This window comes from Cucurbita moschata, unplaced genomic scaffold (assembly GCF_002738365.1).
Source record: "Cucurbita moschata cultivar Rifu unplaced genomic scaffold, Cmos_1.0 Cmo_Scf00012, whole genome shotgun sequence".
NCBI lineage: Eukaryota > Viridiplantae > Streptophyta > Magnoliopsida > Cucurbitales > Cucurbitaceae > Cucurbita > Cucurbita moschata.
This window is the reverse complement of record NW_019268528.1, coordinates 4,696,038-4,710,412: the sequence shown is the minus strand read 5'-3', so window position 1 is coordinate 4,710,412 and position 14,375 is coordinate 4,696,038. Positions and strand designations below refer to the sequence as shown.

At 36.2% G+C, this 14,375-nt stretch overlaps 1 protein-coding gene across 4 annotated transcripts; it reads right to left on the bottom strand.

Moving 5' to 3' along the window:
- Positions 1-214: 214 nt before the first annotated feature.
- LOC111450520 (CWF19-like protein 2) lies at positions 215-11,174 on the bottom strand. 4 transcript variants are annotated; one of them, XM_023090703.1, is made up of 12 exons: positions 10,863-11,174; positions 10,505-10,557; positions 9,959-10,370; positions 9,733-9,878; positions 5,737-5,940; positions 5,486-5,650; positions 4,971-5,357; positions 4,684-4,763; positions 3,919-4,276; positions 3,368-3,580; positions 784-1,113; positions 215-703 (listed from the first exon to the last, which is right to left on the bottom strand). In XM_023090703.1, the coding sequence occupies exons 2-11, from the start codon at positions 10,547-10,549 to the stop codon at positions 787-789; spliced, it is 2,337 nt and encodes a 778-aa protein (XP_022946471.1). In that variant the 5' UTR covers positions 10,550-10,557; positions 10,863-11,174; the 3' UTR covers positions 215-703; positions 784-786. The 4 variants fall into 4 exon arrangements, with proteins under 4 accessions (XP_022946471.1, XP_022946472.1, XP_022946473.1 ...); XM_023090704.1 differs by having other exon boundaries at positions 215-681; XM_023090705.1 differs by having other exon boundaries at positions 232-1,113; positions 9,959-10,125; positions 10,174-10,370.
- Positions 11,175-14,375: the final 3,201 nt, after the last annotated feature.

Here is a 14,375-nt window from a genome sequence, read left to right as displayed (position 1 = left end):
CCAACTACACCACGACATTGTTGGAAGCCTCCCCAGAATGTCAGTCAAACTATAAAGTTAAACCCAAACTTCCTAGTAGAAACCTACCAAGAATTGGACGTGATGAGAGCCTACAACTGCATTTTAGATCTCTTTTTCAAATCTTCACTAACTGTTGCTCGAGGCGGAGGAGAGAGCTTATTAGGTACCACATACATATATTATACCTACGCTGTGAAATCAACGTCACGATTGCATAGTATGATGCATACAAACCTACATTTTGAAATGTATCACTATAAAAGTAGCTGTATATATACCCACTGAACTTTCAATTAAATCATTCATAAAATGATTACTGGATATACGAAAATCATATCCATTGGAAGATTAAGTAGAGTCATTTTATTACGGTGTGTCGTCTCTTCTCAATCAAAGACCCTGCATGTTTTCATCAAGGAGATGTGGGTCTTCGTAGTTTTCCTAGATCAATCTGTCTCCCGTAGAGATAAGAACTTCGTGAGCCACTTTTGGGATGAAATGTTTAAAGTTAGCTTTGGCAATCAGCTCAATCATTGCATAACTTTTCATCCTCAGATCGACGAACAATAAGGGCAGCGCTCTCGGATCGGGCTGGAGATTATCCTTGTTTTTCCCTTTCATTGAACTCCTGTTTTGGTTGAGATCCTGCGGCATATTTCACTGTATAACAGTGTTTGGAGACCTATCATTAACACTTGATCAAATATTTGAAGTTAAACACAGTAGCAAAGCGCAACAAACAAATAAGATTACTGTACACACTATTCATAGTTGTTTTGTCCAGTCAAAAGGCTCCCAATCCTGTAAGAAGTTCGCCACAGCCTGCTTTTGCACCTCAACGGATTCATATCTACGTCGCCGATGCATATCTTCCTCAGCTAGCTGTAACATGCCTCTGATCACATTGAGGCCAAAGCTGGTCTTGAAATTGTCCTCGTCATCTATCACATGCACAAACCCCTTGTTTAACCCGAATTCTACGTGGAAGTACGGAAAGTTCTCTGGGATTGATCCACGCAATCCCTTCACACTTGTATCTATCAGTTTTTTTGCATTGTGCTGGCTCCACTCTTCCTCTGCTTCATCGATAGCCTGAAATGAACTTGTTGAGATTATTATTGTTGGAAGCAAAGAAACAAATTAAGATAACTATTTTCTGAATTTAACGCATAAAAAGCCAGGAAGTGATAAGTGTTGGAAGCTTTAAACAATTGAATCACTATTTAATTGTATACGGACAAGAATAAAGAAAAATGAGGTTCCAGGTTTACCAAAGTCTGTTTGCAAGGAAGCCAAAACCCATCCTCTCTCTCTACCCTTGTTCACTCACATTTCCCCTCCCACAACACCCTGCACCATTACACATGTTCGTTAACCCTCCACTCCTTTGCCCAACCAATGACAACCACAAAGCCACAACCCAACTGGAACTACTCAAAAAAAAGTAGTTACTACCGACCGGAAAACCTTCTCCTTAGCTATCGATGACCATTATAGAGGCAGTAGAGCAAGAAGAAAAGAAAGTGGACATATCTCTTCCTACAGTTTGTACATTACATGGAAATCGTTGGTATGGCTTGAAACATTCTTCAATCTTCTCCTAAATGAACCGTGCTCATTCAAGTTTTCAAAAAACTAAGAAGTGAAGACAATGTTTTATGGGTCGAGACGCTAAGAAACAAACAGGGTTATTTCGCGGAGGTTAAACCAACTCAACAACAAGCGAAAATGAACCATGCTCGTACATGTTTCAAAGAAATGAGAAGTGAAGACTACGTTTTATGGGTCGAGAAGCTAAACAAACAGGGTTATCTCGCGAGGTTAAACCAACTCAACAACAAGAGAAAATGAAGACTTCTCATCCCACCAGGCTGGAATGCAGAATTCCGGCTGCTTTGCTGGTCAATATGAATTCTCCAAATTGGAAGATAGGCCTTCCTCTAGGGCTAGGTGGTGACAAAAAAGGATGAAAAATTCTGACCAAACTTGCAGCGGCAGCAGTAGGTTTCAGTGCAGATGGGAAAGCACGCTCTAAACCCCAAACCTAAAGGTTCACAATACCCTAGTTGCCTTCGGAAAAACCTAGCTCTCTAATACCATAATACTGTGAAACCAAAATCTAGAACAATAGATTTCAATACATTAGAGTTCAATATATATATAGAACATACATGGAAGCCCTAAACTAAGAATAGTAAAATTACAATAAAGGACAAAAGACTAATACGCTCCAATCTTTCACATATACTATAACAGTGACAACCTTTGGTATAGTATGTAGAGCTATTATAATCGACCTCCATGACCTGAATCTGTTTTTCAGCAACGCCTTGGCTTGCAACTAGTAAGGGAGAGAGACCATGGCATTGAGTTGCTGCCTGGGGTAGCTCTTGTTAATGTACGACCTCATCGTTATCCTCAGTTTTGGAAGGACAAACCAAGGCACTGTTACTGGGTTGAAGTAGACCAGAGGTCAACATCTCCAATCGAAGAACTTCACCTTTTCTAGGATTTTCACATTTCAAAGAGTCGAGAAAACGGATGCCCTAAAAGGAGAGAGGATCTTGGATGGTGGGCCATGGAGATTCTAATTACATGACTAGTAATCTTTTCTCCCTAGTTAACTACAAACCATTTCATGAAAATTTTATTCTGAGCTGATAACTCTTTGAAGTCATGGAAATCAAAACCACGAGTGTGTTACTTGCGTGAATTAACCTCACAAAAATATTTTTTTAATCCAATTTCAAAGCTAGTGGGCGTTTTTTAAGGACACAAACACATAGGGAGATTTGCAGTTCTATTGACTGCTTAGGCCATGACATCTTCAACTCATTCACAGACAGAAAAGCCAAACAGAACCGTTAATCATTCAAATCATTAAGTAGATAGTGTAACCACCATGAAGAGAAATGTGAAGGATCCTAAACGCTAAATCCATGTTGAACGAGCCATTCGAGAGCTAAAAACAACCATAGGCGTTCCAAGAGCATCACATCCCATAAAAGATGATAACAAAATCTAGAACTAAAATCAAATAATAACAAATAGAGAAAAAAATATTCAGTTTTTAATAGTGTTTCCTCTTAAATTTTTCTTCATTCTCTCATCCGTTCTTGCAATTTCGTCTATCTTATGCACAGGATAAGTTATCAAACAATGTTATATTTTAATCCAATATGATGTTTGAATGTGCACAGCACAGGTTAAGAAGCAATGTTAAATATATGATGCAACACTTCCGATATATTGAATGCACATGTCTATAAGGAAAGCAAAAAGAACAATAATAATAAATTGGAAGGATGCTGAATTGGGGGAACGAACAAAAGAAAGACATTCTCACCTTCTTAAAATATAGAGGAGCCTCTTTTGCTATTCCTTGGGGCAAAGGAATGCACTCAATCAAGCAATGGCGACGTTGTTTTGCCAAGCCCACAACTGTTTCAAGAAAAACAACATCTTTCTCTTGCTTTGCAAACATCATTATCAGACACTTCTTGAAGTTGCGAATTTCCTCCCAAACAGTTTTCTCCACACTTCTTGTGGCTGATTCATGCTGAAAAGCAAACAACTCACAATGAAATTGCTACTGAAGAATCATGTGAGAACAAAAAGAAGAGCTCATTGCAATTTTTTAGAACGGACAATATTTGTGCATAAAAGCTTTTTGCTCTCATGAAAATTTGGACAATTGTTCTCCACGAAGCTCGTTAAGCATGCTCAAGAAAAGGGGGTTTCAAAATGTAAAAACATTTGCATTTTTTAAAGTTCTTTTTTAGTGATCCAACATACTGAAGTCCCTTATATGTAAAAAGAATAACAATTTCATTTCAATTAACCACAGTAGAAAACCCACAAAAACAGGATACAAAGAGAATTAGACTTTAAACTTACTGAAATAGGTAAAATGCAGCAATGGCCCGTAACCACAGGCTGCCACTGAGGCAGCATCAAATATGTGCAATTTGCTATTGACACAGTCAGATGTTTTGGCCTGTTAGGATTTTCAAAGCAAAAGATGCAGCGTTCTTCCTGAGTTGCCATACGCCTTGGACGAATATCCCTCCCAGATAGCTTATCATCATTACTTCCCCTTTTTCTTTGAGTCGTTTTTCCTGAACCATCTTCATAATCATATTCATTATCTGCCCGACCCGACATGCTGTACTGCTTGTTCTTCATTATACTTTTAGCCAGATAAAGATCTGTATCATCCGCCTTATTCCTCCTAGGTATACCTGGAATGTGTTTTCTAAACAAAAGGAAAGAATGTATTAAAAGGACAGTGTCAATTCCCTGGGAAGAAAAGAAATAAGCTGCAGTGACCACCTTACTGTTATTTCAAAATTGAGACCAAAAGGAAACAGAAAAAAAAATACCAGAAATAAGATAACAATATATACTCTTTCATAAACCACCAAATGGACTACCAAACCAGGCAAATCTCAGTAAATTTTACATACAATATTTATTTTCCAAGGATGAGTCATCCATTTATAAGGACTTTATAAGGTGTACTTTTGGAAAGCATTTATATGGTGTATTTTCAAGCTACAAATGTTTTAGCAATAACAATGTGTACAATAAAAAATAGAACTAAAAAAAAAGTTGATTAATCAGGCCCGTGAATTAGAGGAAGACGGTTCAAGAAGTCAATACCTTGATGTGGTTTGTTCAATTTGCGGCTTGATGGAATTCACTTCAACACTATTGGTTGCCTTCATAGTTTGTACTTCTTGCTGGAAGAAAGTAAATGGTCAAAATTTAAAGTTTTAGAACAAGAAGCTTATACCTCATAAAAGCAAGGGCAACCACGTTAGCACACTCAACATTTTTATTTTAAGAAACCAAGTTTTCATTGAGAGAATGTACAAAGGCATAAAAAAAAGTTGTTAAAAAAACTCAAAAACAAAAAGGACTTCGTAGAGACTAAAAACTTGACCTACCAAAAGCATTTGGGCTTCTTCATGTTTTCCTTTCATTTGAAGCTGAAATGCCTTTGCAGCCAGCTGATTTGCACTCATTGCATCCTTGGCTGAAACACAATCTTCATTGGGCTTGTCGGATGTTGAGACAACCAATTGTGATTGCGTCTTTGTCTTAACCGGATCACCTTTAGTATTTTCACTTTGTTGTCTGAGAAAGTCAGACGCAAAACTTCCATCATCTGAGAATTTATTTATACTGGTCACTGCTAACGAAATGAAGCCAGCATCCTTTGAAGAGACATTCTGACTTTTTTGCTTTCCCCAAGATAATGAATCTCGAACTTTAGGCTCCCTCATTTCAGGATGTCTGGAAGAGATGTCCTTCAAGTAGTCCCTAGCAGAGCTCTAAAATAATGTACCAGATTAGCAAGGAAGTTTAATTCTCTTCACTCCGAGGAATAAAGATAAGTTTCAAACTAAAATACGAATTCACATGTCAAAATCAAATTAACTCGATCAATGTTTCCAAGTACCTTTCCAGAATCACTTTCATTTTGACTGTTTGAAACTTGATCTTCACTGGTTAGCCCTCTCTTTCTATTTCTTATGGCATGCAAATGAGAACGTGATGGTGCCACTTTCCTGGCCGCTACCGAGACAGCAAGTTGGCCAAGAGAACCCCAACGTTCTTCAACAACCTATAAAATTTCAATGTATAAAAAAACAAAGAAACTTTTGGATCAAACTACCGTGTGTACAAAAAAAATAGTAGTAATAAGCATGCCTCTTCAAGCCTCCGTCCATCTCGAGCTGCTTGCTCCTCAGCACGCTTCAATGCTTTAAGTCTCCAACTAGCCCCCCCATCACCAACAATCCGAGGTGGTGGAAGTTTGTCTATATCTGATTTGGTCCTATCACTCTCCTCCGGATAACCAGTTCCATTATCTTTAAAATATGGATTCAATTCCCTGGGATTGACCTTAGTTATCTGGCATAGAAGTAACTTCCATATCATCAGCGAACAACCATATAGTTTTAAGACATTCAAAATACGAAGCAGAACAAAAAGTAAACACATCAGAAGTTTAATGAGCAGAAAAAAAAAACATTCTTGACCATAATCCACTGGTATCACATAGTCTAACCATCTCATTATGATGAATTTCCAGGAAAATGGAAAGCAAGAGGAAGGAAACATCTCTACAAATAATCAGCTTTTCTTTCTAAATATATTAATAAATCAGGCAACCACATGCATGCTTCTCAAAAAAGCACCCACACTATGGTGCATGCCGTACAATATTTTTTCCTTTAATTGTTTACCTTCTTTTATTAAAAAATAAGATGTATCCCTTGATATCCCTTTTTTAGGAACTAATCTTACATTGATAAAAATGAAATAAAGAAAAAACAACATAACCAAAAAGAAAAGTCCAAAACATGACTATATAGAGGAAATAAAAAAACTAGAAAAATCAAAAAGTAGAAAAAAGAGAAAAGGCTACAATTGTTGAGAATAAATGACAAAAGGTGATTAAAAAAAAAAAAAAAAAGATCCTTGGTTACAGATACTGAGAGGCTTGGAACCTTTTTTTAACAAGAAACGAATTTTTCTGATGAATAAATGAAAAAAAGACTAATACAAAAATCTCCATAAGGGAGAGAACAAACATAATAAATAATACAATTTAAAAAAAGTACAAAAACATCTCAAAATAAACAACAATCACAAAAAGAAAACCAACAAACGGCTTGAACAAAAGATACAATCTCCATGTGGAGCAATATTTCTTTTCCCCGTGAGGGCCACTTTTAATCCAATGAGGCGCCCGGCTAACAACCAACTGATAATAAAACCTCAATCAGAGCTTCATTCAAAAATGTATCACACATTTTAAATGTTCCTCAACCGCAAGCTTTTCTTTCAAAGTGATTTTAAATGTTGTTCATGCAAAGAACTTGCAGTAACTTTCTCATGGAAAGTACCTTCAAGCAAAAAACTAGAACATACAAAGCTCCTATGGAATTTGTCAAATTAAACGCTCCATCAACTATCTTATATCCAACCAAAGCATTAGCCATAGAGCATGCAATGCAACTTTTGATGCTTTTTTTTTTTTTTTCTTAAGTGCAACAAATGTGGGGTATGGGGATTTGAACCTCCGACCTCAAGGAAATGAGTACCTATCAATTACTTTTAATGCTCTTCATGCAAAGAACTTGCAATAACTTCCTCAACGCGATCATCTTAAAAAGCAACTTTTAAATGCTCATCATGCAAGGAACTTGCAATACCTTACTTGTGAAAAGGACCTTCATGCATAACATCTAGCTTATTAAATGCAAAATATGGGCTAATCAAAAGAAATAAATGACTCATGGTCTTCAATATTAGCTAAATATGAACCATTGGAAAAGGCAGTCCATCAGTACCTGCCAATTTTACACTTACAAACATGATTTGACTTCAGCCCAAACTTGAACTTCAAACCCACGTTTCTTAATAAAGGACAAAAACGGCTCTAAACCATCAACTTCTAATTGATCAAATTTGTTGAGAGAAGAAGAATCTTGCTCGCGAAACAAAATATTTAAATTGCCTCCATTCATAGCTTCATCTGCTGAAATAACATCTTGGATTACAGGGATAATCTCTGAGTCTTCACTACTTAAGCTAACTTCTGAATCTCTAACTGAGTCAGAAATATGATGACTCTTTATTCAAGTGATCTGAATAATGGAGCTCCAAAGGATAGGAAAGAATATAATAGAGAAGGATGATCATTGGATGAAATCTAAGAACATCGGATGATCTTTGAATAATCTCAAATATTGATGGTACGGCATTTGAGACCATTTTTTGAGAGTAACAACGGGATATGCCTGATAAAAATTGTTTTTAATCTCTTTAACACTCAAGGGCTGAATATAAAAAACATAGAAAAACGAAGAAACAAACTCTGCATGGCTAGCTACCTTGGAACAATCAGCAAATAAAAATATCAAGAACCAGAATGTCGGGACGAGGAAAATGTGTGTGGGTCTCCTTCAAAGCACGGTCTGAAATCAAAGGCATATTACTTAGCACTAATAACCTCCTTATCCACCAAAACATTAAAATTCTGAGGGAACACTGAGTCCATGTCTTCATGAAAAGGTACTTGGGAACTTATAACTTCTTCAAACAGCTTGATATAAAAATGGGGAAAAGAAAAGTTGATTTGATTTGCATTTAATGCATCATTTGGAACTGAAAGGGGTAGCTGCTAAACCAAATTAATCACAATAATGCTCGAAGGATCAAACAGGAGAAGATTGTTCAAATTTTGGTCATTAAAACCAAAGTGATCTTGAATATTAAAAGCTCCCTAGGGGAGCTACATCAGCGGGAGATAAAGAGAATGGATTTATTGGTGATTGTTCGTCTTCCAAGATGTCATTAAACCGATAAAAGTTGAATGAATTATCTATATTGTTGAAATGGAGATTGGATAAACTTGGATATGAAGATTGAAGAGGAGATTCATGACAATCTCAATCCCCAGAAGTCCTTAAGTTGCATGGTGACCGAAACAAAACCCCCGTATTTCTTGTAAAGTTAATTTTGGAAGAACTACAATCTAATCTATTCAAGTGTGTGAGGCGATACGAATAAGACCACATAAATGGCATCCATGCGTACAAAAATGTAGAGGTAAGTTCAGGAGTTCAATCCAACCTCCATAACCCACGGTAAGCTTAAGAATATTATTCTTTTCAAACACCCTTTTTCAATTTTTTCATGCAAAGAACCAAGTTCTATCCACTTACTGATGTGGAGAATTCATCCATCTTCTATCTAGAGCAGAACTTTGCCATAGGTAAACAAATCGACTGAACATAGTACATCAAAAGATTTTTCTAATTCCACAGCAAGATCCTATTCCAATCATCATGCCGTTCATCCTTGTAAAGACCATCGTTGAATTCCAATCAACATCCACAACTTCTTTTTTCTTTTTTCTTTTTTAACCCAATAACATTGAGGTGGGTGAGTTTTAAGTGTTCAGAAAGGTAGAGAATTCATAGAACTTAACCAAGCCCAAACCTCCAGGTAACGTTGACCCTCTAAAAAATCCCTTTCCTTTCAAGCCAAATATTCCACAAAGCAGCAAAGAAAGTTTATTTCTCTAAACAATCTCCCATAAAAGTTATAACTTCCTACATTCATCCTCGTCTTACTATTCATAATACAACATCTTATTAGAGGTATATATGTGTTATTTTAAGTTTTGTAGTTACAAATCTTTCATAAATCTATTTTCATTTTTCTATTTTGTGCCTCACAATGAAAGCCCTCACTATTTTTTACTTTACTTCACACTTAAGCCCTAGAGCCTCATTGCAATTTAGCACCTCACACTTTAAAGATATCCAAGTTTGGTTCAAGATTGGTTAATGTTATGAATTGCAATTTCATTCCCATCTTTTCCTACTTCTATAGGTGCGGGCATGTAAAGTTGAAGCAAGGATGTGAAGACAACAAGATATGACAATCTAATTTAATAGAAGATAGAATTATATTACCAGAAAGTGTGACCAAAAATCTAGAAGACCAAATAAATCAACTAGTAATAACACATCTAAAACTACTCTTTCTACTTTTCTTTTCAAACGAAAAAAAAAAAAAAAAAAAAAAAAAAANTCTTTCTACTTTTCTTTTCAAACGAAAAAAAAAAAAAAAAGAAAAAAAAAAGTTATGGTTTCATGCAAAGTCACTAAGAAAAAGACAAGGGCATACTTCCTTAGGAGCTTCTTCTTGTTGATTATCAATAGATTCATCTGAGATTCTCTCCATCGTTTCTTGGGGTTTAAGCATCCACTCCAAGCCCATTTCTTTTCTAACAATTTCTTTGTCATCTTTAGAAGAAGTCTCTCTGATGCTATCTAAGAATTAGAAAAAACAATGAAACCACATAATGTTCTAAAATATGAAACATGACAATAAAAGAAAATGAGAGACATACCAAACATTTCTTCTCCAAGGTGTCGACTTTTTCTTTTCTTATCCCGATTTCTTTCACCTTGTCTCCTATGTTTTCGTAGCTTTTCAACACTATCACTAGAGCTATCATCAGTATCAGTAGATGTGGAATATTCTCTAGCTAAAGTGTTCCTATCATTCCTTGATTTCCTTTTTACCCTATCATCATTCTCATCAGATGAACTGTTATTCTTGTTCCTTTTACTCGCTTTTCTTGTACGATGTTTCTTCCTATCCCTGTGAGAGTCTTCCCTCATGTCACTATCTGTTGAAGATGTTGAATAGTCCTTCGATGATTTCTTCCTCCCAAATTTCTTCTTTTTTGTGTTCTGATACTCCTCATCTGAACTACTGTAACGTGTTGACTTTCCCTTACTTTTCTGTTTCTCATTACTCTGTTTAGAAGAAAAAGAGCATACATGAATCACCTCGAGTGTGATACCCAAAGCCAATAATCATATTAAAGAGTTACATGAACCAAAAGAACTCCATAATTTAACATAAGCAAACTAAACTTATTGGGTCTTACATCACTAATTCTTTCCCGAGGAATAAATTTGACTCCAGAAAGCATTGCCCGACCTGTTCAACAAAATAAATAATAGAAATTACACATAAAAATGCATCAAACCGAGCCAAGAAGTTGAGCAGATAGATGTTCTTCACAGAAACAGGAATGGTTTGGGCTTATCCATTTGGTCAGGTATTGAGTTATGAAAGTTCAAGTTCAAATGAACATTCACATTCATTCCATCAATCAATAAATTCTACAATAGTTACTGAAAGAACTGAAAGCACAAAATAATATGGTAGAAGAGCAGCAAAAACCCTAGTTCCCTCTAATAAAAAACCCTAGTTCCCTCTAATAAAAAACCCTAGCCACCTACCTTTTTTGAAACTCAAGCCACGATCTTTGATTGGCGCAGTCTAATTCCGGCAAGACGGTCGCGTTTCTCCAGCGTCTTGGCGGCGATTTCTGACAGATTCGGGATTGCGATTCGGTAGCGGTCTTCTTTCCAACCACTTCTCCACAGATCGAATGCCTTCAGGCCCAGAATAAAGCGTAAAGAAAGTTGAAACTTGCCTAAATCGATCCGAATCGAGCTGCGTTCGAGCTTGGTTGGGTCCTCACACCCCTAGATCATAGTTGGCCAAACAAAGTTTCTTCCACATTCATACTTCGTCCAAGGACAATTTTTAAATTTAGGAATTAAATAAGATAAATAATAAATCCTTTTAAATGTAGGAATTAAATAAGATAAATAATAAATCTTTTAAATTTAGGAATTAATAAGATAAATAATAAATCCTTTTAAATTTAAGAATTAAACAAGATAAATAATAAATCCCTTCAAATTTGTAAGATATTTGAAGATATTTAATATATTTCAACATTGTCATATAACTAAAGACAACTAAATACAGATACTTCATAAGCAGTAATTTCTTATTTTTCTTTCAATTCTTCTACCTCAAGCTCTTTTTTTTTTTTTTCCTCAAACTTTAATTGATCAACAAATACATCTACATAACCGAAAGGTGTAAGAGTGGTTTTTCTACCCTCCATGTCCTAAAGTAACACTACACAAGTCTGACTATTCTAAGACATGATGTTTGCTAAGTACCACTCAAGCAATAGGAACCAAGGATAAGATTTAAGAATAAAAACTAAGGACAAGAACATGACCAAAAATAAGTGTGGTACCCTAGCATATTTTAAGAACATGGTTAAGAGCTTACAAGTAGATTACTTACTGAGTTTTTATAGTTACTCCATGTTTTTCATGATTTTTAGGTAGCTAAGGAGGTAGGCAAGGTCAGGAATGGACTCTAGACCAAGTGTCATAGACAAGTCTCACCCATAATCTTGAACATTGTGTTGTTTTAATGTTTTTGTGTTTGTTCCTTATATTGTAATTTAGAGTACTTATGTATGAATTCTATTTTGATATAACGTAAAAGTATTGTATATTATGTTTGAAATTCTCTTTGTTTTTATTTCGTAAAAAAATTTATTCGTTTTACACCATCAAGTTAACCCTAATCACGATTCGTGGTTTGGGGAAATTCAAAAATCGAGTAATGATAGAAGTGGTATGAGAGTCAAAGGTTTCCCTATGGCCTAGCAAGAGAGATGCTTTGTTGAGATGAAATAAGTACAACGATATGTCTTTGCGTTTAAGTATGCCTAAGGTTTTAAATTATTGGGTGCATGATTGTAGGATTACTATTTAAGACAAGAATTAAGATAACATCATGTTTACTTTGGAGTTTCTGCCGTCCTTCATGAGGACAACAACGGTAAGGATTCGAGTTTTTGGAATAAAATAAAATCATATAAAAATAAAATAAATAATTAAATGTAATCTCCCCGAAAATCTAGGGATTTCCTGCCCGACTTTTATTACCTAATAGAAACATTCCTATTTCAATAAATTTCCTTATCCTAAAACCCTAGAAGGCCTTATTGTTAAATGTCTCGAGATTATTTTTATATTCATATGCTCAACCTTTTACATCCATTGAAAACGATTTTCTCTCCAAACTTTTCTCTAGAATGTTGGGTTGCTCTTCGGAGAAATAATCGAGTGGAAGTAAAGTATTGATGTCGGGATCATTGTGTCAAAGAAGGTTGACCGTCGGAAATCGGTGTTGAGGACATTGTGGGATCATTGGTTCGTCGCCAGAATCGGGGAGGCGGAAACTAGGATTTCGTCGCTTGTCGGGTAAGGAAGGCGAGGTTTTTGGAATCGGGTCGAGCCATAGATGCACGCCCAACAGCTCCGGCAGCTTCGAACGCGTACACAGTGCGGCTCGGCTCGCACGTGTACGAAATCGGTTCGGTTCCGTCAATTCCCGCAGCTCGGCTTGGTGGCTTAGTTGGTCGGCTCGACAGCTCGGCTTATCGGCTTAGTATCACTATGATATATCGATTCCAAGGTTTTTGGCCCTTCCGAAGCCGTTTCTGCTCTTAGTTTTACCATCTGAGGTCAGTATGGTTTCTAACCGTCAAAGACAGATTGGGTTGGGAGTTTATTTTGATAAATAGTATGAGATTTAGCTAGGGTATGTTATGAAAGGTTCCTAAGTTTTTATGTGATTATTATAGTACGTATTTAACCGTTGGGATTAACTTGTTGTGAGTGACTTCGGCCAAGGTCATTGAGGTAAGTAACCTTACTGTTAGAGTTAGTTTACTACGTGTTGTATGATGTGCGTGCCTAGTTTACTACGTGTTGTATGATGTGCGTGCCTTGTGGCCCCTGCATGCACCATGTTTTATTATGTGATATGACTATATGATGTATAAATTATGTGACTGTTTATGCTATGAAACGTAATGGGTTATGTTGACTCTTGACTGTTTATGTTATGTGAAGTTATGAATGATATGTTAGTAATATATGCCATGAAAATGTTGATCGATGTCATGGATACACATAGTATTATCGAGTCATATCATGAGATGTTTATGCAACTGGAATGTACTTTCATGTTATGTAATATGCCATGTAACGTAAGTCATGTGAGATGCCATATAATGTAAGAAACGTATATGTGATGTTAGCACTGCTTATGTAATGTCATGTTAGATATGTTAAGGGACTTCATGCACATATGTATGTCACGTGCATCGGGATTCTTCCCATTTATGATACGAAAGAATGAATTCGATATTTATGTTCGCCATGATATCATGCAGGCCCTTTTTTGTTCTGTGGTGTTTGACGACGTGTAACACATTGTGCCCGACCAAGTCAGGCACATGGGGTATGTATACGAGCCCGCCTGGTGGGTCCATGTACGCATACATGGACCGTGTGTGAAAGAGTACCACACACCCAACCCTACCTAGAATAGAAAAGCGTCCAAGGCTATGTAAAGTTTATGAAAAGTTAGGTCCCGCTTATATATTACATGTGTTTGCATTTCTGACTCCAACAGTGGGGTGACTTACTGAGTATTTCATAAAATACTCAAGCTAAGTGCTACCTACATTTTTCAGGTAAAGGCAAGGCGCCAATGTACGATTGACGGCGAAGCTGAGAACACTATGGAAGTTGGAGAGGGAAAATCTTTAAGAGTTTATGTTTATGTGACGTGACTGTTTTAAGTTAAAGCATTAAATATTGTTTTATTTAGATTTATTTTGAATTCAGTTACTGAAGGTTTTATTTTCGGAGATAGGTTTGTTTTGGATTTATGAATCTTTATGAAAGGCCTTGTGTTTTTCCAAGGTTATTTATGATGAGCTTCCGCGTAATGAATTATGTACGTAAGAGTGACGTCACTATTTAAATTTTAAAAAATTAAGGGCGTTACAACGACCATGGAAATACAAACACAAGTATTACAAGCTATCCAAGGGTCAGTGGTGGGCAATGCCTCAAGCGACTACG

What these genes read in the sequence shown, in the direction of transcription:
- LOC111450520 (XM_023090703.1), bottom strand. Translation starts at nt 10,549, where the DNA reads ATGCTTTCTGGAGTCAAATTTATTCCTCGGGAAAGAATTAGTGAT. An exon ending in CCTTGGAGAAGAAATGTTTG is followed by an intron (nt 9,879 to 9,958) that starts GTATGTCTCTCA and finishes TCTAATTCTTAG; the next exon opens with ATAGCATCAGAGAGACTTCT. An exon ending in AAGAAGCCCAAATGCTTTTG is followed by an intron (nt 4,764 to 4,970) that starts GTAGGTCAAGTT and finishes ACTTTCTTCCAG; the next exon opens with CAAGAAGTACAAACTATGAA.